The following is a 22264-nucleotide window of genomic DNA, read 5'->3' as shown; positions in this document are numbered from 1 at the left end:
GCGGGCTCAGGCAATCCACTCACCTCAGCCTCCCAAAGGCGCGGGATTACAGGCTGAGCCACCGAGCCCGGCTTATTTGTATTCTTAAATATCTTCCCTTTTTGTTTGTTATTCAGCAGTTTCACCATTAAGTGTCTAAGAGTTGATTTCTTTTAATTATTCTGTTTGGGAATCAGTGAGCTTTAAAAATCTTTGGATTAGTGTCTGTGGTATGCAGAAAAATAGATTCCCAAACATGTCTATGTCTTCATCTTTGGAACCTGTAAATATACTTAAAGTTTAAAATGAATTAAGACTGCTAATTAGCTGATCTCAACATAGGAAGATTATTTGATTGGGCCCGATGTAACCACAAAGATCCTAAAAATTGCAAAAGGGAGGCAGAAGAGGAAGTCAGAGTGATGTGATGTGAGAAATATTTTGGTCCATTTTTTTTCTGGGTTTAGAAAAGGGGCCAGAAGCCAAGGAATGTAGGCAACCACTAAAAGCAGGAAAGGACAAAGAAACAGATTATTTCCTAGAGCTTCCAGAAAGGAATGCAGCCATGTCAGCACCTTTATTTTAGCTATTTAACATAAATGTTAGGCTTCTCACTTCTCTAATGCAACAGACTTAGATTATACAGTCTATCTTTCATAAAGTTCACACAATTCCAGCCAGCAGGAAATACACGTCCCTCTTTAGAACTCTCTTAACACATCATAGTTCACTTACGACCCTTATCACTTTGCTGTTGGTCACTTGTATTCATTGCAGGATTGTCTGAAGTAAAATTATAAAAAAGGTAACAGAAGTGCATTCACCAATGAGTACATAAAAAGCTAAATGGTTATTTTATGATTTTTAATAGATTTTATTTTTCATAACACTTATAGATTCACAGTAAAATTGAGGAGAAAGTCAGAGATATTCCATATAACATCTGTCCCCGCTCAAGCACAGCCTACTTCATTATAAATATCTCCCATCAGAATGATGCATTGTTACAAATGGTAAACTTACATTAATACATCTTCATCACCCAGAGTCCATAGTTTACAATAGGGTTTGCTCCTGGTGTCATAATTGTATGAGTTTGGACAAATGTGTAATGGCATATATCCACCATATAGTATCATACACTGCCCTAAACATCCTCTGTGCTCTTCCTATTCATCTGTCTTTCTCAGAACCCCTGAAAACCGCAGATCATTTAACTATTTCTATAGTTTTGCATTTTCTAGATTACATAGTTGGAATCATACTGTGTATAGACTTTTCAGACTAGCTTCTTTAACTTATTAGGTTGTATCCAAGTTTCCTCCCTGTACTTTTGTTTTCTTGTTGTTGTTGTTGTTTTGCTTAATATCTCAGTTCTTTTTATCACTGAGTAATATTCCATTGTCTGGATATACTACTTTTTTTATTCATTCACCTACTGAAGAACATCTTGCTTACTTCCAAGTTTTGGCAATTGTAAATCAAACTGCTATAAAATCTATGTGCAGATTTTTTGTGTGAACACAGATTTCAGTTTTTGGTAAACCATCAAGGAGTGCAATTATTGCATCATATAGGAAAAATTTATTTAGTTTTGTAAGAAACTGTCAAACTGTCTTCCAAAGTTGCTTTATAATTTTGCATTTCCAACAACAATGAATGAGACTTCCTGTTGCTCCACATCATTATCAACATTTGGTGATGTCAATATTCTGGGTTTTGATCATTCTATTATGTATGTGGTGGTTTTTTGTTGTCATTTTAATTTGCATTTTCTTGACAACATATATGATGTGGAGCATCTTTTCATATGCTTGTTTGCCATCTCTATGTCTTCATTAGTGAGGTAACTGTTAAGTTTTTTGACCAATTTTAAAGCTGAATTATTAGATTTCTCATTGTTGAATTTTAAGTGTTTTTTGTATGACCTAGAAAACAGTTCTTTATCAGTTATGTTTTTTGAAAATATTTCCTTCTGTCTGTGGCTTCTCTTTTTATACTCTTGACTGTCTTTCTTAGAGAAGTTTTTAATTTTAATAAAGTTCTCCTTATGAATAAGTTCTTTTGCTCCTTTGGTATTGCATCTAAAAATTCATAATCGAACCTTGAATCATCTATCTTTTCTCCTATGTTATTTTCTAAGAGTATTACAGTTTCACAGTTTACATTTTGACCAAGGATTCATTTTGAATTCCTTTAAATTAAGAATCTTTCTCTGGATTCATTATCTTGCATGTAGATGCTTAGTGTATCAGCAGCATTTAGTGAAAAGACGTATCATCATTGTCTTTCTTTCGTTTTTATTAAAGATCAGTTGATTATATTTAAGTGAATCTATTTTTATGCTCTCTATTCTGTTCCATTTATGTACTTGTCTATTATTTCACTAAACCAGACTGTCTTGATTATTGTAGCTTTATAGTATGACTAAACTGAGGTCAGGTAGTGTCATTCCTAATACTCTATTCTTCTCCTTAAGCATTGCCTTGGCTAGTCTGGGACTTTGGCTCTTCATATAAACTTTAGAACCAGTTTGTCAATATCCACAAAAATATATTACTGGGATTTTTATTGGGATTGCCTTGAATCTATAGATCAAGTTGGGAAGAACTGACATCTTGACAATATTGAGTCTTCCTCTATTTTACATGAAAATGGAATATCTCTTGATTCTTTAGTTCTTTAATTTCTCTCATCAGAATTTTGTAGTTCTCTTAGTATAGCTCTTGTGCATATTTTATTAGATTTATATCTAAGCATTTCATTTTTTAGAATGCCAGTGTAAATGGTAATTGCTTTAAATTTCAAGTTTCATTTTTCCATTTCTGATATATAGAACAATGTTTGACTTTGGTATATTAACCTTGTTGATAATTATCACAATAAACATTAGCTAGTTTTTGAGGAAGCATGTTGAAAAACAATGGTGAGAGGGGACATCTTTGCCTTGTTCCTGAAAAATGGAAAAGCTTTGAGATCCTCAACATTAAGTATCATGCTAGGTGAAGGCTTTTAAAAATTAAATTGAGGAAGTTCTCCTCTATTTGTAATTTTTGTTGTTGTTGGGAAAGCAGGATTTATCGAGAGGACAGAAAGGCCCCCAGAATGAGAGGGGACTGGAAAAGATTGCCCTGTATTTGTAATTTAGTGTGAGTTTTTTTTTTTTTTTAAATCATGATTGGGTGTTTTATTTTGTCAAATGAATTTTCTGCTTCTATCGATGTGATCATATTATTTTTTTCTTTAGCCTATTTTTTTTTGTAAAATTTTGCATCTATGTTTATAAGAGATATAGCTCCATAGCTTTCTTTTATTGATTGATTGATTTTTTTTTATTTTACAAATGTGGGGTACATTTCAGGATTAGGTATACAAGTGGTCACCATACAGGTAAAGTTTGGGCCTCCTTTTGGTCTCCACTTTGCCTGGTTTGAGAAAAGTTACCTTTATTTATGTTGGGTCCCCCAACTCCCACCCTGGCAGTATCCCACTACTACCAATCCATTTCTTATAGTATTACAATAAATGTTCAGAGTTCGCTTAAGAATGAGAACATATGGTACTCTGTTCTTTGTTTCTGTGATAGATCACTGAGTATTATAGACTCTAAATCTATCCAAATTGTTGCAAACTCCATATGTTTTTCTTCCTATATGGCTGAGTAATATACCATTATGTATATGTACCACATTTTAAAAAATTCAGTTCAGTTTCAATGAACAACATGGTTGGTTGCATCTTTTTGCTATTCTGAATAGTGCTGCAATAAACATGCATATGCAGGTATCTTTTTTTTTTTTAATTGTTTGAGTTACTCTGAGTATATTCCCAGTAGAAGGATTGCTGTGTCATATGGAAGGTCAATGCATAGTTCCTTTAAAAATTGCCACATGATTTTCCAAAGAGGTTGCACTAGTTTGCATTCCCACCAGCAAGTGGTCACCATACAGGTAAAGTTTGGGCCTCCTTTTGGTCTCCACTTTGCCTGGTTTGAGAAAAGTTACCTTTATTTATGTTGGGTCCCCCAACTCCCACCCTGTAGAAGTGTTCCCTTTTCTCTGCATCCTCGCCAGCATCTGTCGTTGTTTGTTTTATTAATGATGGCCATTTTTACTGCAGTTAGGTGATATCTCATGTGGATTTGATTTGCGTTTCTCTGATGATTAATAAGGCTAAGTGCTTTTTCATGTGTTTGTTGACTGTTCATGTATCTTCTTTCTTTTGAGAAGGATCTATTTATGTCTTTTGCCCACTTTTTAATGAGGATGTTTGTTTTTTTTTTCCTTTCGGCACATTTGAATTCCTTGTAGATACTGAAAGTTAGGTCTTTGTCAGATATAGAGTTGGCAAAAAAATTTTACCTCCGTTCTGTGGGCTGCCTTCCCACTCTCTTGATGGTTTCCTTGACTTTGCAGAAGTTTTTCAGTTTGATGAAGTCCCACTTGTCTATCGTATCTCTTATGACATGAGCACTTGAGGTTTTGATCAGGAGTTGGTTGCCAGTTCAATTTCCATAAGAGTGTCACCTGCATTTTCTAAGGTTCTTATAGTAAGAGGTTTTGCATTTAGATCTTTGATCCATTTAGAGTTGATTTTTGTGTATAGTGATAGGTAGGAGTCATGTTTCAATCTTCTGCATGTGGTCAGCTAGTTTTCCCAGCACCATTTACTGAATAGGTTCTCCTCTACAGGTTGTTGCTGGATGCTTTGTTGAAGACGAGTTGGTTGAGAAATTGAGATTTTGCTTCTGGGATCTCTACCCTGTTCCATTGGTCTATATGCCTAGTCTTGTTCCAATACCAGGCTGTTTTGATTATTGTAGCATTATAGCAAAGTTTAAAGTCTGTAAGTGTGATACTTCCTGCTTTGTTTCTTTTGCTATAGATTGTTTTGGCTATTTGTGGTCATTTGTGTTCCCATATGAATTCTGTATTGTCATTTCCAGGTCTGAGAAGAATGATGTTGGTAATTTAATGGATATTGCTTTGAATCTCGATTGCCTTTGGGAGGATAGACATCTTAACAATGATGATTTTTCCTATCCATGATCTTGGAATATTTTTCCATTTGTTTGTGTCTCCTTGGATTTCTTTGAGCAGTGTTTTGTAGTTTTCAAAACAAATAGCTTGTTCTTTGAAAGGATAAAGAAGAATGATACACCCCTAGCCAGAATGACCTAGAGAAAGAGAGAAAAATCCCAAAGAAACCAAATCAAAAATGCAAATGATCAAATTACAACTGGCCCTGAAGAAATATCAAAGATTATCAGAGATTACTATACACGCCTGTATGGAAACAAACTTGATAACCTAAATAAAATGGAGAACTTTCTGACATTACACAACCTCCAAAGATTGAAACATGAAGACATTGAGACACTAAATAGACCAATAACAACCCAGGAAATTTACTCCTTCATTAGAAAACTAACCCCCCCCCCCCCAAAAAAAAGTCCTGGACCTGATGGATCTCCAGCAGAGTTCTACAAACCATACAGGGAGGAGCAAATACCAATCCTATTGAAAGTATTCCAAGCAATCAAGAAAGTCAAAACTCTCCCCAAATCATTTTATGAAGCTACCATCATACTGATACCCAAATTTGGTTAAGATCCAACAAAAATAGAGAACTACAGGCCAATATCCCTGATGAACATAGATGAAAAAATTCTCAACAAGATTTAGCAAATCTGATCCAACAACACATCTTAAAAATCATCTACCATGACCAAATAGGCTTCATCCCCAGGATGCAGGACTGGTTCAACACCCACAAGACCATAAATGTAATTAAATACATCAACAGATGTAAAAACAAGAACCACATGATTATATCATTAGATGCCAGAAAAAGTTTTTGATAAAATCCAGCATCCCTTCTTGAAAAAGTCCTCAAACACCTAGGCATAGAAGGAACATACCTCAAAAAAGTAAGTGCCATCTACCATAGTTTTCTTGCAATGTCTTTGAATGATTTTGGTATTAGAGTAATGCGGGTATCATAATGTGAGGGAGGAAGTATTTCTACTGTTTCTATTTTCTGAAAGAGATAGTAAAGAGTTGATCTAAGTTCTTCCTTAAGCGTTTGATAGTACTCATCAATAGTCTCATCTTGGTTTGGTACTTTCTGTTTTAGAAGGTTTTTAATTATTAATTCATTTCTTTAACAGATGTAGACCTAAATGATCATCTATTTTTTCTTGTGTGAATTTTGATAGATTGTATTATTTATTTATTTACTTACTTACTTATTTACTAATTATTTATTTTAGAGTCATAGGGTATATGTGAGGATTTGCTACCTAAACACACCGTATGTAGGTGATGTTTGAGCTTCATGCAAGCCCTTTCCCCCTCTAGTAGTGAGTATGATACCATAGGTGTTTGTGTATTCCCATCACATCACTCCCTCCTTTAGCAGTGCTCAGTGTCTGTTCTTTCTGTCTTTGTGCCCATGTGCCAGATATTTAGCACCCACTTATATGTCAGAACATGTAGTATTCAGTTTTTTGTTTCTGTGATAAATCCCAGTTTTTGCACAGCAAAAGAAACCATCAAGAATATAAAGTGATGACCCACAGAACAGGAAAAAAACATCTGCAAGCTATGCATCTGACAAATGCCTAACATCAAGGATCTACAAGGAACTCAAACAAATTAACAGGAACAAACAAACAAACTTTAACCCCTTAATCAGTGGGTGAAAGACAAGAACAGACACTTCTCAAAGACACAATTAGCCAGCAAACATATGAAAAAAATCTGAGCTTCACTAATTATCAGAGAAATACAACTACAATGCGATACCATCTCACACGGGTCAGGCTGGCTATCATTAAAAAGTCAAAAAACAATAGATGTTGGCAAAGCTGTGGAGAAAAGGGAATGCTACTATGTGTAAACTAGTCCAACCTTTGTGGAGAGCAGTTGGTGATTTCTCGAAGAACTGAAAATTGAACTACCATTTGACACAGCAATCCTAATCCTGGAATATACCCAGAGGAACCTAATCTGCTCTGTCAAAGACACCGGTGTGCTTATGCTTATTGCAGCACTATTCATAATAGCAAAAATATAGAATCAACTAGATGTCCAACAAAAGTGGACTGGATAGATTGTGTTTTCAAGGAGTTGGCTCCTTTCATTCAGGTTATTAGAATTGTGGGCATAATGTTTTTGTATAGTATTTATTTTTTAACTTTTTAGTGTCTAAGGGATGTGCAGTGATATTTTGACTTCCATTTCTGACACTAGTAACTTGTGTCCTTTTTTTTCTTAGTTAGTCTGGCAAGAAGCTCATCAATTTTATTCATGTTTTGTAAAGTAACAGATTTTAGTTGTGTTGACTTTCTCTGTTGATATCCTGTTTTCAAGTATTGATACTGCTCAATTTTTATTATTATTTTGCATTTAATTTGCTCTTCTTCTGCTTACTTTGTATTTAATTTACTCTTCTTTTTCTAGTTTCCTGAGGAAAAAAGATTAAATAATTGATTTTAGAACTTACTTTACTTCTAATATATGCACTAATGATATACATTTTTCTATAAGCACTGTTTTAGCTGCATCCTGTTAATTCTGATAAATTATATTTTCATTTAATTCAAAATATTTTTAAATTTCTCATAAGATTTCTTTGACATATACTATTTAGAGGTGTATTACTGATCTTTATGCAATTTGAAATTTTCCAGTTATCTTTCTGTATTGACTTCTAGTTTAATTCTATTGTCTGAGAACATTGTATGATTTCTATTCTTTTACATTTGTTCAAGTAGGTTTTATAGCCCAGAATGTGATTTATCTTGGTGATTATTCTATGTGAGTTTGAGAGGAATGTGTATTCTGTTACTGTTTGATAAATTTTTCAACTCATGTTAATTAGTACTGTTGATTGATGGTGTTACTGAGTTGAGCTATGCCCTTACTGATTTTGCCTGCCAAATCTGTCCATTTCTAAAGTGTGTCAAAAAGTTTCCAACCATAATAGTTCATTCATCTATAGTAAGTCCTTCCTTAAAATCATTGATATGTTCTTAGAAAGCAATTTTAACATACTATATTCTGAAGGAGCTTAACTCTTGTTTATATTAATTAACCTATGATAAAATTGGCTTTGTTACATAGTACATTACTTTACTTTAAGTCACAGTTTCCAAGAACCTAATGACAATGGGAAGTGAAGATTTACTGTATTACTTCTCTAAGTTCTATTATTGTTTCTTCACATATTTAGACACTATTTTTAGGTGCTTCTTAAGAATAGTTTTTTTTAAAAAGATAATAGATAATTGACTTTATTATTATGTAAAGCCCTTTTAGGATCCCTGATAACTTGCTTTGCTTTGAATCCTGTTCTGCTTAAAATTAGTATAGCAAATTCTACCTTCTTTTGATTAGTGTTAGCGTGGTGTATCATCCCCTATCCAATTACTTTTATAAACTATGTATCTTTATATAGATATTTGTGTGTGTGTATACACACACACACACACACACACACACACAAATAAGATCTATATATATATATAATTTGGTACTTGTTAAAAAATTCTCTAAAAAGTGTAGTCTTTTGATTGGTGCTTTTAAATCATTGGTGTTAAAATTGATTACTGATCCAGTTGAATTAATATTACCCATATTTATTAGTTTTTCCATGTGTTGTCCTTATTCTTCAATATGATTTTTGTCTTCCATTCTTTTCCCAAAGTGGTTTTATTTTATAGTATTCCATTTTTCTTCTTCCTTTTAACTTATCAGTTTTATTTTTTAAAAATAGTAGTTTTCCCAAAGTTTTCAATATGCATTTATAACTAACCTAAATTCACTTTCAAAGAATACTATATTACTCCACAGGTAGTGTGAGTACCTCATAATTTCAAAATAACCCTAATTCTTACTTCCTATCCCTTGTGTCATTGCTGTCACTCATTTCACTTAAATATAAGCACACATAAACATGTGAATAATCATGTATATTTTATATAATTAAACACAATGCTGCCATTATGATTTTGAACAAACTATTATCTGACAGAACAATTTAGAATTTAAAAATACTTTATTTTGCCTTGTTTCTTCACTGATGCTTTTCCTTTCTTAATGTATATCTAAATTTTTGACCTATATCATTTTCACCTCTATTACATCCACTAATAAGTTCATCGAAGGCATTCTTCATTTCTGTTACTGAGTTTTTGATCTTTAATATTTCTCTTTGCTTCTTAGAATTTTTATCTTTCTGGTAACCTTGCCCATTTATTTTTACATACTGTCTACTGTATCCATGAGAGCTCTTACCATGTTAATGATAGTTGTTTTGAATTCCCATTTTCATAATTCCAACATCTCTGACATATCTGGGTCTTGTTTTAAGACTTCCTCATTTTCTTCAAACTGTCCTCTTTTTTTTCAATAATCAATATATTTTTATTATGATGTTGTGGGGTACAGTTAAGGGTTAGGTATGCAAATATGTTTCATTCAGGCACCCTATTGATTAGAGGTGCTTCCCCATCCCCAGAGAGATATTTGCTCGTTAATCCCATCTCCCTCTCCCCCCCATAGTTTCCCACTACTGTCAGTCATTTTCTTATAGTATTAAATTGGATGTTCAAGGTCCATTATATGAGTGAAAACATGTGATACTTGGACCTTTGTTTTTGTGAGAGGTCACTCAGTATTATAGACTCTAGTTCCATCCAGGTTGCTGCAAAATTCATGATTTTGTTCTTTTTTATGGCTGCGTAGTATTCCATAGTGTATATGTCCCACATTTTTCTAATCCAATCCTCTTTTGATGGACAGCATGGTTGCTTTCAGGTTCTTGCTATTGTGAACAATGCTGCGATAAACATACATGTGCAGGTGTCTTTTTTGTAGAGTGATTTGTGTTCTTCCGGATATATTCCCAGTAGGGGGGTTGCGGGGTCGTATGGGAGGTAGATATTTAGAGCTTTTAGGAATCGCCACACTGCTTTCCACAGAGGTTGCACTAGTTTACACTCCCACCAACAGTGTAGAAGTGTTCCCTTTTCTCCACACCCTCTCCAGCAGCTGTTATTTTTGAGTTGTTGATAATTGCTATTCTGACTGGAGTTAGGTGGTTATCTCAGTGTGGTTTTGATTTGCATCTCCCTGATGATTAGTAAAGTTGAACATTTCTTCATATGTCTGTTGGCTGCTCAGATGTCTTCCTTTTTGAAGTATCTATTCATGTCTTTTGCCCATTTTATAATGGGGTTGTTTACTTTTTTCTTTTCAGCACGTTTGAGTTCCTTGTAGATCAAAGATGTTAAGCCTTTATTTGACCTGGTGTTGGCAAATACTGGAGGCTGTCTCCCTGCTCTCTTGAACAAAACCCAAAACCCACAGGTCATAAGAGAGAGGATAGACAAGTGGGACCTTATTAAACTGACAAGCTTCTGCAAAGCCAAACTGTCCTTTTTTGCTTTTTAATAGAACTTGTATTTCTTCTTAAGAGTGAGCCAGAATGTATTGGGTTAAAGGAACTGTCATAAATAACCTTTTAGTAATGTGGTGTAAGATGCTGGAGAAGGGATGGCATTCTATAGCCCCATGATTAGGCAGGCCTCAGTGTTTTAGTACATCTGTAGCTCTAGACTATAAACTCTATGTTTCTCATTTTCTCCTTCCTCCTACTTAGCTAAACAGAATAGCTTGAGGAAACTGGAATTGTGTATTTTCTTGCCTCCACAAGAAAAACTAAAGACAGCTGGAGTTTAGTTTTTGTTGCTTCATAATCCATTTACAATAACAAAATTCCTTATTCCTCAAATGAAAAGACTTACTAGAATTGTTGTCTTAATATTTTTATGTATAATTTCATTTTTTTTCTTTTAGGTCTTTTAGAAAATGTTTTAAGTTTTTCTGCACAATTATTAAATAACAATCTTCCCATTTTATTCTCTTTTCACAGAAGGGTCTACTTGGGCTTGACTTCAAGTTTGAGTTTTTTGGCACTTCTTTTTTTTATTATATCAATTTTCTCTATAAAGAAAAAATATCAAGGAAAGGATATCAATGCATCAGAAAATGAAAGAAAAGAAATGAATGAAACACATTTATAATCCTTAAATAATAATGGACATTTTTGTACTTTGCTGGAATGAAGAGTGCAACCTGCGATTAAGAAGAGAACAAATATTTCTGCTACTGTGTTTCTAACATTGTATTAATTCTATAAGATTTTTTCTTTGATACATTCATAGTTATATCACAGATAATTTCTACATTTTTCACTTATAATGAAACACTTAATAATCCTATGAATTTATAATGAAACAATCATTTTTTTAAAGGAGTATTCATTATTAAGGCATATTTGTGCATTGTGTTTAAGTTTAAAATATATGATTTACACAAACTTGAAATGAGAGGAAAGGTTAGTGTGCAATGAAAGAAAAAGTGTTTGCTCAGGTAATTATAAACAATAATAAAACCAATGACTAGATTATAAGTAGAGGTTAAAAAGGGAGAGATCGATTAATAACCGAAATCAGCAGAAAAGGCTGATTTTTTTTTTTAACAAGTTTAGATCATATGACTGAGGTCTGAAATCTTGCTTGAATGTATGCTTTAATGATATCTGGTATTCAAGTTGAATCATATATGTCACATATTTTATTAATTAAAAATTTGTAATTATGTTTGACTAACACCCTCAATGCATTGTCTTTCAACTTCTCATTAAAATACTTCTGAGGAAATGTAAATATTCAAATATTTGCAAACTATGATGCTCAGACGACATATTACAGTATGTGTTAAGTTTTTATTGAACACATGGAAGTGGATTAAGAAATATGACTTTGAATTGACAAAGTAAAACTCATTTAAAAGGTGTGTCTTCATCTATCTGTCTGTTTTCTAAGAGAAGCAAAATATATTTCAGTTAATCCATGAGCTGTCACCCTATTGCATGGGTGTTGATTTTGGTGCACACACAAAAAATCTTCCACATTTCTACAAGCAGGGCAACAAATAGAAAAAAAACCATATATTTAGATATTTCATTTTCCAGTGGCAGGGGCTGTATTATAATGAATACTAAGGCTGTAGTTTTTTTTAGTATCAATTGGTTTTAAGGTTTTTTTTGCATTATAATCAACTGTAAACATTTTTTTAAGAAAATATAATCATAGACCAGTGGTGTCACTGGCGCCCCTGTGGTCAGCAAGCCCCGGCAGGGGAGGAGCCTCAAGGGACGTGGGATGGGGCCCACTACTGAGGCCCAGAGCAGAAGCAGGGACCTGGTTGGACCATGTCCCAACCCCTCCACCCCCAGGGATCGCGGGTCCTAGGTGCTCCGGACCTGGGATCGCAGTGTCTCTGGCCTCTCACTGGACACTTGGAAAGGTTCATTGATTGCGCGATGGTGGCAGAGTTGCAAGCAAAGGGGTTTCATCACCGTAAATGGTTTTGAGCCAATGAAGCTGTATTCTCTTAAAAGGATGGACAGCCATCGTGTGAACTATAGAGTTTGTGGACAGATTTATATTGGGTTCATAGTGGCATAATGCACGCTGACTCCTGCGAGTTTTCCTAAGTTCTCAGAGGACTGCTTTGCCTTTTGAATCTGAGAGTTGCAAGGTTCCGTAAATGATCCTTGTGGATAAGCACAAAGTCAAGAGACAGCGGTTGGACAGAATTTGTGAAGGCATCCGTCCGCAGATCATGAACGGCCCCCTGCACCCGCGCCCCCTGGGGGCACCGCTGGACGGTTGCGACTGCACCGTGGAGCTGCCGCTCCTGAAGGACCTGGCCACCGTGGCCTTCTGTGACGCTCAGTCCACTCAGGAGATTCATGAGAAGGTTTTAAACGAAGCTGTGGGTGCCATGATGTACCATACCATCACCCTCACCAGGGAGGACCTGGAGAAGTTCAAGGCCCTGCGAGCGATCTAGCGGATAGGCAGCGGCTCCGACAACCTGGACATCTAGGCTGCCGACGAGCTGGGGATCACCATGTGCAACATTCCATCTGCAGCCATGGAGGAGAGGGCCGATTCCACCACCTGCCACATCCTCAACCTGTACGGGCAGAACACGTGACTGTACCAGGCGCTGCGGGAAGGTACATGGGTACAGAGTGTGGAGAAGATCTGCAAGGTTGCCTCGGGAGCGGCCCACATCCATGGGGAGACGCCGGGCCTCATTGGCTTCCGTCGCATGGGAAAGGCGGTTGCTATTCGAGCCAAGGCCTTTGGATTCAGCGTCATATTTTATGACCCCTACTTGCAGGACGGGATAGAGTGGTCCCTGGGTGTGCAGAGGGTCTACACCCTGCAGGACTTGCTGTATCAGAGCGACTGCGACCCCCTTCACTGCAATCTCAAAGAACATAACCGCCACCTCATCAATGACTTTACCATAAAGCAGATGAGGTAAGGGGCGTTCTTGGTGAATACAGCCCGCGGTGGCCTGGTGGACGAGAAAGCCTTAGCCCAGGCCCTCAAGGAGGGCAGGATACGAGGGGCAGCCCTCGAAGTGCACGAGTCAGAGCCCTTTAGCTTTGCTCAAGGTCCGTTGAAAGATGCGCTAAATCTCATCTGCACGCCCACGCAGTCTGGTAGAGTGAGCAAGCATCACTAGAGATGAGGGAGGCTGCCGAGCAATCACAGGTTGCATCCCGGAAAGCTTAAGAAACTGTGTGAACAAGGAATTCTTTGTCACGTCAGCTCCTTGGTTAGTAATAGACCAGCAAGCAATTCATCCCGAGCTCAGGGTTGCCACGTACAGATATCTGCCAGGCATTGGGGGCGAGGCTCCGGGAGAACTTCCTGCAGCCACGGAAGGGAACATCCCTGAAGGCATCCCAGTGACTCACAGCCTCCCTACAGTGGCACACCCTTCCCAAGCTCCCTCTCCCAACCAGCCCACAGAACACGGGGACAATCGAGAGCACCCCAACGAGCAATAGGAAAGAATGCCAGAAGGTAATCAATCGTTCAGATAAACTTGGGACCAAGAGACAGTGAAAGAAAAATAGACGTACTAAGAGAAAAGGAATTTGACAGTCTTTTCATCTGATTCTGGACATATGCATCATTGATGTTGCAGTGTTAAAACTGAAGATGTCGTCTGCTTACGGAAGCACTGAAAGACTAGGATTGTGATTTATTAACGACCAACTTCTGTTATTGTGTGTTAAGTTTTTCATCTGCGCATCAAATCACAAAGGATAAATATAGCTTTTTCCGTTTTCAGTCCCTGGGGCACAGCAGGTCCTGATCACCCTGCTCTAGAATGTTGCATCAAGAGTTCCAAATATCAAAATAAAAAATATTAAGAGGAAATCCCCATCCTATGGCTCTAGTCCCTTCAGTCTACAGGGGCTGGTTACCTCTTTTTGCTAATAGGAAGACTGCATTACTACAAAATGGGGAGAAAAACTGTTCGCCTGTGTTAGTCATCTGCACACATAGGATTGCAGACAGTGCAGGTTCCTGAACAGAAAAGTGTCTCTCACATCTGAACTGCATGCTGAGAAGGCAAGTTGATTAAGTTCAGGAAAACCCTCTGATGATGCAAAAAAAAGAGAAAGAAAGTATTAAGTTTCACAAGCTGTTTGTACTCAAATATATTTTCTCAGTTTCAGATTCTCTGCTATTTTATTGAGTGGAAAGTCTTCAACTAAAGGGGTTCAAGAAGAATAATGTTGCATTTCCTTATGTCTCAGGAAACACTTTTTATGGTAACTTGTCAGATTGTCTATGAACAAACCCACTTTTTTTTAGACATTGATAAAGTCTTTTCTTCACGTGATATTTAATACAAGAACACTTCAGATGTGACTGATTTTAACAAATCCTATTAGATTTGTATCAACTAGTTACATGTTCTATTCATAGTCTTTTGTGAATCATTGCCTTTCTGTTTAAAAAATGGCCTATTTTGAGCCTTTGTATAGGTACATTCCTGTTTTTGTGACAAAAGAAAAACTTTAAAATGGTCCTAAACAGAAAAAATAATGGCTATCAGAAGTATGTTTTGTTTTAGTGAGTTACCATTACTGTATTTGTTTATTGTAAAGGTGCACATTTAGCGTTTAGTGCAGTTTTCAATAAAAAGTAATTAAAATTTCAAAAAGAAAAGAAAATATAATCATTTACTCCAGAAATTCTGAATCAAAATATTTGTCATACATCTTGTATAGCTCCTTTAAAAAGTTTTCATTTTTGTATGTTGATTTTGTATATTGAATTTTAATTTTTTTTACCAATTATCACAATTTTGTAGTGATATCTCTAATATTTTCTTTAGGATACCTTTGAAATAAGCTAAATCAGTTAATAAAATCAAATTGCTAGTAAAGTAATAATATTAACTAGTTTACTCCATTTTGTTTAAAACTTTCATCTTAGTTACCTGCCTGACCTAAGAATCAATGCCGACGTGTGATTACAGTAATGTTCCCATGACCACAGACACCCCAGCTTTGTCTCCTTTGGCCAGGTTATGCTCACTGTTGCCTGCTGATCATTACACAACTCCTTTGCGATAGCTTCCATGTTATTGTATGCTTTGTTAACCTAAATCAAATGTTACACTTTGACATTTTCATAGTTTGTTCTTATATTATGTTAGTGACTTAACCAAGGTAACTCCATTATATAAAGACTTTTCTTCCTTGTCTCTATGTAACTACCTTAAACTATATCTTAATGGCAGAACTCCAGTGACTTTCTGAGCACTGGCTATACCTACCTGACATAAAATTAATCAAAGCTCCCTAACAATCAAAGTTCCCATTTTGATTGCCAAGTTGTTAGTTAATAGTTGCTATGGTCACTAAGTTGCTATGTAACCAAAGCTGCAAATTTTACCTATAAAAGCTTGTCACAAACTGCACCAATTTGCTATGAGTTTTTCTGGCATTTGCCAACTCTTGACCCATGCATTTAATAAATTCATAATTAATTAAACTTAATTTACTGGCATAACTTCTTCTCGCTTACTCGGTCATAACACCTTGATAGAGAGAAAATCCCAGGTTAGGAGAAGGTATACTTGAGTATAACAAAGTCACACAAAATAAATATTGTCAGAATCTGGAAATTGGTCTGGAAGTTATTATCTTATATTTACCTGTCCTCAGACTGTAGAACTGAGAAAACATTCATGTATGCTATATAAGCAGAGATTTGAGAAAAACTGCCCACATTCTAGTTTAGTGAGTGCCATATCACAAATCATATGGGATCTTTTAGATTTATATATTTTTCCATGTTTATGGAGTATGTGATGTTTCGATAATGTATTCATTGTGTAATAAACAAATCCTAGTAATCGGAATAGTCAACTTAGGCATTTGTCTTTTTTATTATAAGGGCATTAAAAAAAGTCCTAGCTTTTTAAAATATACAATGCATTATTATTAGTTATAGACACTCTACTGTGTGATCAAGTACCAGAACTTATCCCTATTGTCTAACTGTAACATTGACAACGTCTCCTAGTTTCCCTTTTCTCCTTATTTTTACTGGTCTTTGGTAACCATTATTCTACTCTCAACTTCTATAAGATCAAGTCATAAAACATTCTACATATGAATGACATTATGCAGTATTTGTCTTTCTGCACCTAACTTATTTCACTTAATATAATGTCCCCTAGGATCATCTATGATTATGTTGTTACAAATGAAAGCAGATTATTCTTTTTTGTAGCCAAATAGTATTATGTTGGAATATATATCACGTTTTAAAATCTGTTTATTTTGATTGATTTCATATCTTGGCTATTGTGAATAGTGCTGAAAAAAATATGGGAGTGCAGAATAACATACATCCAGTAGTAGAATTGCTGGATTATATGGTACTTTCTAAGAAACTTTCATAGTGTTTCCATAGTGGCTGTAATTGTTTACATTATACTTATACAAGCAGTGTATAAGTTCTATTTTTTCTGTTTCTTCACCATCATTTTTTTGTCTTCATTTGATATCTTATTGAAGTTTTGATTTGATAGTAATGTGGAGCAATTTTTAAAATATACCTCTTGACTATTTGTATGTTTTCTTTGGAGGAATGTCTGTTCAGGTCTTTTGCCCCTTGTTAAATCAGATTATTTGTTTGTTTGTTTTTGTTACTGAGTTGTTTGAGTTCCTTATAAATTATTGATATTTGCCCTTTGTCAAGTGTATAATTTGTACCTCCATTCTGTAGGTTGTTTCTTCGGTTTTTTGATTTTTTTTCCTTTGCTGCACAGTAGCTTTTTAGTCTGATGTAATCCTATTTATTTCTCCTGTTGTTTTCCAGTTTTTTCAGGTCATGTCTAATTAATCCTTGCCTACACTGAGGTCATGCAGTGTTTCTCCTATGTATTATTCTAGGAATTTCATAGGTTCAAGTCTCACATGTCTTTGACCCATTTTGATTTGACTTATATGTGATGAGAAATAAAAGTCCAGTTTTATTCTATTCTTTAAGGATATCCAATTTTCCCAGCATCATTTATAATATATAATGTTTTTCTACATTGTGTGTCCTTGGTATGATTTTTTTTTATACTCCATATTTTTAATTATGATATTGTGGAGTACAGTTAAGGGTTAGGTATACAAATACGTTTCATTCAGTCACCCTTGTTGATAAGAGGTGTTTCCCCATCCCCAGACAGATATTTACTACCGTTAATCCCATCTCCCTCTTCCCCCCCATAGTTTCCCACTACTGTCAGTCATTTTCTTATAGTATTACTTTGGATGTTCAAGGTCCATTATATGAGTGAGAACATGTGATACTCGGATCTTTGTTTCTGTTTGAAGTCACTAAGTATTATAGACTCTAGTTCCCTCCAGGTTGCTGCGAAATTCATGATTTTGTTCTTTTTTATGGCTGCGTAGTATTCCATTGTGTATATGTACCACATTTTTTTAATCCAGTCCTCCTTTGATGGACAGCATGGTTGCTTCCAGGTTCTTGCTATTGTGAACAATGCTGTGATAAACATACATGTGCAGGTATCTTTTTTATAGAGTGATTTGAGCTCTCCAGGATATATTCCCAGTAGGGGGATTGCAGGTTCATATGGGAGGTTGATATTTAGAGCTTTTAGGAGTCGCCACACTGCTTTCCACAGAGTTGCACTAGTTTACATAACCACCAACAGTGTAGAAGTGTTACCTTTTTGCCACACCCTCTCCAGCAGCTGTTATTTTTTTGAGTTGTTGATAATTGCCATTCTGACTGGAGTTAGGTGGTATCTCAGTGTGGTTTTGATTTGCATCTCCCTGATGATTAGTGAAGTTGAACATTTCTTCATGTGTCTGTTGGCTGCTCGAATGTCTTCCTTTGTGAAGTGTCTGTTCATATATTTTGCCCATTTTATAATGGGGTTGTTTGTTTTTTATTTTCAGCACGTTTGAGTTCCTTGTAGATCCAAGATGTTAAGCCTTTGTCAGACCTGGTGCTGGCAAATACTTTTTCCCAGTCTGTAGGCTGTCTCCCTGCTCTTGATAGTTTCTTTGGTTTTGCAGAAGCTTGTCAGTTTAATAAGGTCCCACTTGTCTATCTTCTCTCTTATGAGCTGTGGGTTTCGGGTTTTGTTCAGGAATTGGATGCCAGTTCCGATTTCCATGAGGGTATGTCCTTCATTTTCTAAGGTTCTTATGGTTTGAGGTTTTACATTTAGGTCTCTGATCCATTTGGAGTTAAGCTTTGTGCATGGGGATAGGTAGGGGTCCTGTTTCAATCTTCTGCATGTGGTCAGCCAGTTTTCCCAGCTCCATTTACTGAATAGGTTCTCCTGTCCCCAGTGGTAGGGGGTGGAGGCTTTGTCAAAGATGAGTTGGTTGAAAAATTGAAGTTTAGTTTTTGGAATCTCAATTCTATTCCATTGATCTATATGCCTGTTCCTATACCAGAACCAAGCTATTTTGATGATTGTAGCTTTATAGTAAAGCTTAAAGTCTTGTAATGTTATACCACCTGCTTTGTTTTTTTACTGAGGATTGTTCTGGTTATTCTTGGTCGTTCATATTTCCATGTGAATTCCTGTGTTGTTTTTTCTAGGTCTGAGAAGAATGTTGCTGGTAATTTGATGGGTATTGCATTGAATTTGTAGATTGCCTTAGGTAAGATGGACATCTTCACAATGTTGATTCTTCCAATCCATGAGCATGGGATATTTTTCCACTTGTTTGTGTCCTCTTTGATTTCTTTGAGCAGTGTTTTGTAGTTTTCTTGTAAAGGTCTTTCATGTCTCTGGTTAGGAAGATGGCAAGGTATTTCTTTTTTTTTGTGGCTATTGTGAATGAAATTGTTTTTTTTAATTTGGGTTTCTGTTTGTTTATTATTGGTGTAAAAAAATGCGATTGTCTTTTGCAGATTTATTTTGTATCCTGAGACTTTGCCAAAGGCCTTTATCAGTGTAAGGAGGTTTTTGACAGATTCTCTTGGGTTTTGATGGTACACAATCATATCGTCTGCAAAGAGAGATAACATGACTTCCTCTTTTCCTGTTTGGATATCCCTGATTGCCTTCTCTTCTCTGATTGCTCGAGCCAGGATTTCCAATACTATGTGGAACAGGAGGGGTGAGACTTCCAGTTTTTCAGGGGAAATGGTTCCAATTTTTGTCCGTTTAGGAGTATGCTGGCTGTGGGTTTCTTGTAGATGACTTTTGTTATTTTGAGGTATGTTCCCCATATGCCTAGATGTTCGAGGTTTTTTTTATCAAGAAGGGGTGCTGGATTTTATCAAAAGCTTTTTCTCTGCATCTAATGATATAATCATGCGGTTTTTGTTTTGACATCTGTTGATGTATTTAATTACATTTATGGTTTTACGAATGCTGAACCAGGCTTACATTCCAGGTATGAAGCCTACGTGGTCATGATGAATGATTTTTGAGATGTGTTGTTGAATCTGGCTTGCTAGGATCTTGTTGAGAATTTTAGCATCTATGTTCATCAAAGATATTGGCCTGTAGTTCTCTTTCTTTGTTGGATCTTTACCTGGCTTGGGTATCAATGTGATGTTGGCTTCGTAAAATGATTTGGGGAGAGTTCCATCTTTTTCAATCACCTGGAATACCTTCATTAGGATTGGTATCAGCTCCTCCTTAAATGTCTTGTAGAATTCTGCTGGAAAGCCATCTGGACCAGAGCTTCTTTTTGCAGGTAGTTTTCTTATTACGTAGTCAATTTACTTGATTGTTATTGGTCTATTTAGGGTCTCAATTTCTTCTTGTTCCAACCTAGGTAGGCTGTATGATGTCAGAAAGTCCTCCATTTCCTTAAGGTTTTCAAATTTGTTTCCATACAAGTGTACGTTGTAGTCTCTAATGATCTTTTGTATTTCTTCAGGGTCAGATGTGACTTCATCTTTGGTGTTTCTGATTGTGCTTATTTGGGTTTTTTTCTTTTTTTCTTGGTCAGTCTAGCTGGGGGACCATCAATCTTGTTTATCCTTTCAAAGAACCAGCTTTTTGTTTCATTGATTTTTTTGTATTATCTTTTTGTCTTCTATGTCCTGGATTTCGGCCTTTATTTTGGTGATCTAGATTCTTCTACTGAAATTAGGGATTTTGTGGTCTTGCTTTTCTAGCTTCCTTAGGTGGCTTTTTAGGCTGTTAATTTATGATCCTTCCATTTTCTTCATGTGCGTTGGTAGGGATATAAATTCCCCTCTTACTACAGCTTTCATGGCATCCCAGAGATTTTGGTAAGATGCTTCTTCATTTTCATTTGTTTCCAGATATCTTTTGATCTCTGTTTTTATTTCATCATTGACCCAGGAGTTGTTTAGCATTGTGTTGTTTAGTGTCCATGTCTTTGTGGGTTATGGGGGGATCTTGTTGGTGTTAATGTTTATTTTTATTCCACTGTGGTCTGAGAAGGTGCATGGTAAGATTTTGGTCTCTTTAAATTGCTTATGCTTGTTTTATGGCCAAGTATGTGGTCAATCTTAGAATACGTTCCATGCGGTGATGAGTAGAATGTGTATTCCGTGGTCTTTGGATGGAGTGTTCTGTAGGTATCAGTTAAGTCCATTTGGTCCAGAGTCACACTGAGGTTCCAGATCTCCTTGATGATTTTTTGTCTTGATGATCTGTCTAGGATTGTGAGTGGGGTATTAAAGTCCCCAGTTATGATGGTTTTAGAGTCAATATCTTCCTTTAGTTTTCCTAGAAGTTGCTTTATGAAAGTTGGTGCACCTATGTTGGATGCATATATGTTTAGGATAGATAATTCTTGTTGGTGGAGTGAACCTTTTATCATTATGCAGTGGCCATCTGTATCTTTTAAAATTTTTGATAGCTTAAATGGTATTTTGTCTGAAATTAGGGTCGCAACTCCTCCTTTCTTTTTTGTTCATTTGCCTGAAAATTTGTTTCCCATCCTCTTACTTTGAGTCTGTGTATGTCCTTTCTAGTGAGATGGGTCTTTTGAAGGCAGTATATTGTTGCCTGGTGATATTTTATCCATTTTATCATTCTATGTCTTTTCAGTGGTGCATTTAGTCCATTCACATTCAGACTAATTATTGAAATGTGAGAGTTCGTCCCTATCATGGAGTTCTTATTGAGTTGTTGTTCTTCCACTGGTTTTTTTCTTTTTTCTTTCTTTCTTTTGTCTTTCTTTTGGTTTTGGGGTTGGCTCGTGTATATTTTATTCTTTTCCCTGTACTCTTGTGAAGAACGTTGTTCTTTTTTCCTTTTCTTCTGTGTTTAGTACTTTCTTAAGTGTTTCATGTAGAAATGGTTTTGTGGCTGCATAAGTTCTTAGGGATTGGATATCTGGGAAAGATTTTAATTCTCCCTCACTGATGAAGCTTAGCTTGGTTGGGTAGGTTATTGGTTGAAATTGTTTATCTTTTAGGATTTGAAGATAGGGTTCCAAGCTCTCCTAGCCTGCAGGGTTTCTGCAGATAAATCTGCTGCTGTTCTGATTGGTCTTCCATGGTAGGTGATCTGGCCTTTTTCTCTTGTTGCCTTTAGGATTTTTTCTTTTGTGCCTACTTTATTTAGGTGAATTATTATGTGTCTAGGAGTTGGTCTTCTTTTGTTGTCTTGTGGGGGTTCTCTGAATCTCTTGTGTTTGAATTTTTGTATCACTGATTAGATAAGGGAAATTTTCTTGAATGACCTCATGGAAAGTTTGTTCCAATGTGGTCTCTGTTTCTCTTTCTGCCTCAGGGAGTCCGATTATTCTTAGGTTAGGCCTCTTGAGGTAGTCACTCATCTCTTGAAAGGTTTTGTTCTGTCTTTTTTAGCTTATTTTCTGTGTTCTAAAGAGTTTGGGGTTATTTCTATATTTT

At 35.9% G+C, this 22264-nt stretch overlaps 1 protein-coding gene and 1 pseudogene across 1 annotated transcript in view; both read left to right on the top strand.

Moving 5' to 3' along the window:
* Nucleotides 1-11068, top strand: part of LOC103258178 (solute carrier organic anion transporter family member 1B3-like) — an 89130-nt gene extending 78062 nt beyond the window's left edge. The window contains exon 14 of the mRNA XM_008055878.2: nt 10918-11068. Within this exon, the coding sequence (XP_008054069.2) occupies nt 10918-11068 (151 nt within the window). The remainder of the gene's footprint in view (nt 1-10917) is intronic.
* Nucleotides 11069-12599: 1531 nt separating this feature from the next.
* On the top strand, nt 12600-13920 carry LOC103258174 (annotated as a pseudogene).
* The last annotated feature ends 8344 nt before the right edge of the window (nt 13921-22264 follow it).

The sequence above is a fragment of the Carlito syrichta genome, unplaced genomic scaffold (assembly GCF_000164805.1).
Source record: "Carlito syrichta isolate Samal-C Ts95f unplaced genomic scaffold, Tarsius_syrichta-2.0.1 Scaffold302012, whole genome shotgun sequence".
Lineage (NCBI taxonomy): Eukaryota > Metazoa > Chordata > Mammalia > Primates > Tarsiidae > Carlito > Carlito syrichta.
Note: the sequence above shows the minus strand (reverse complement) of the source record. Positions and strands in the feature narration are given on the sequence as shown.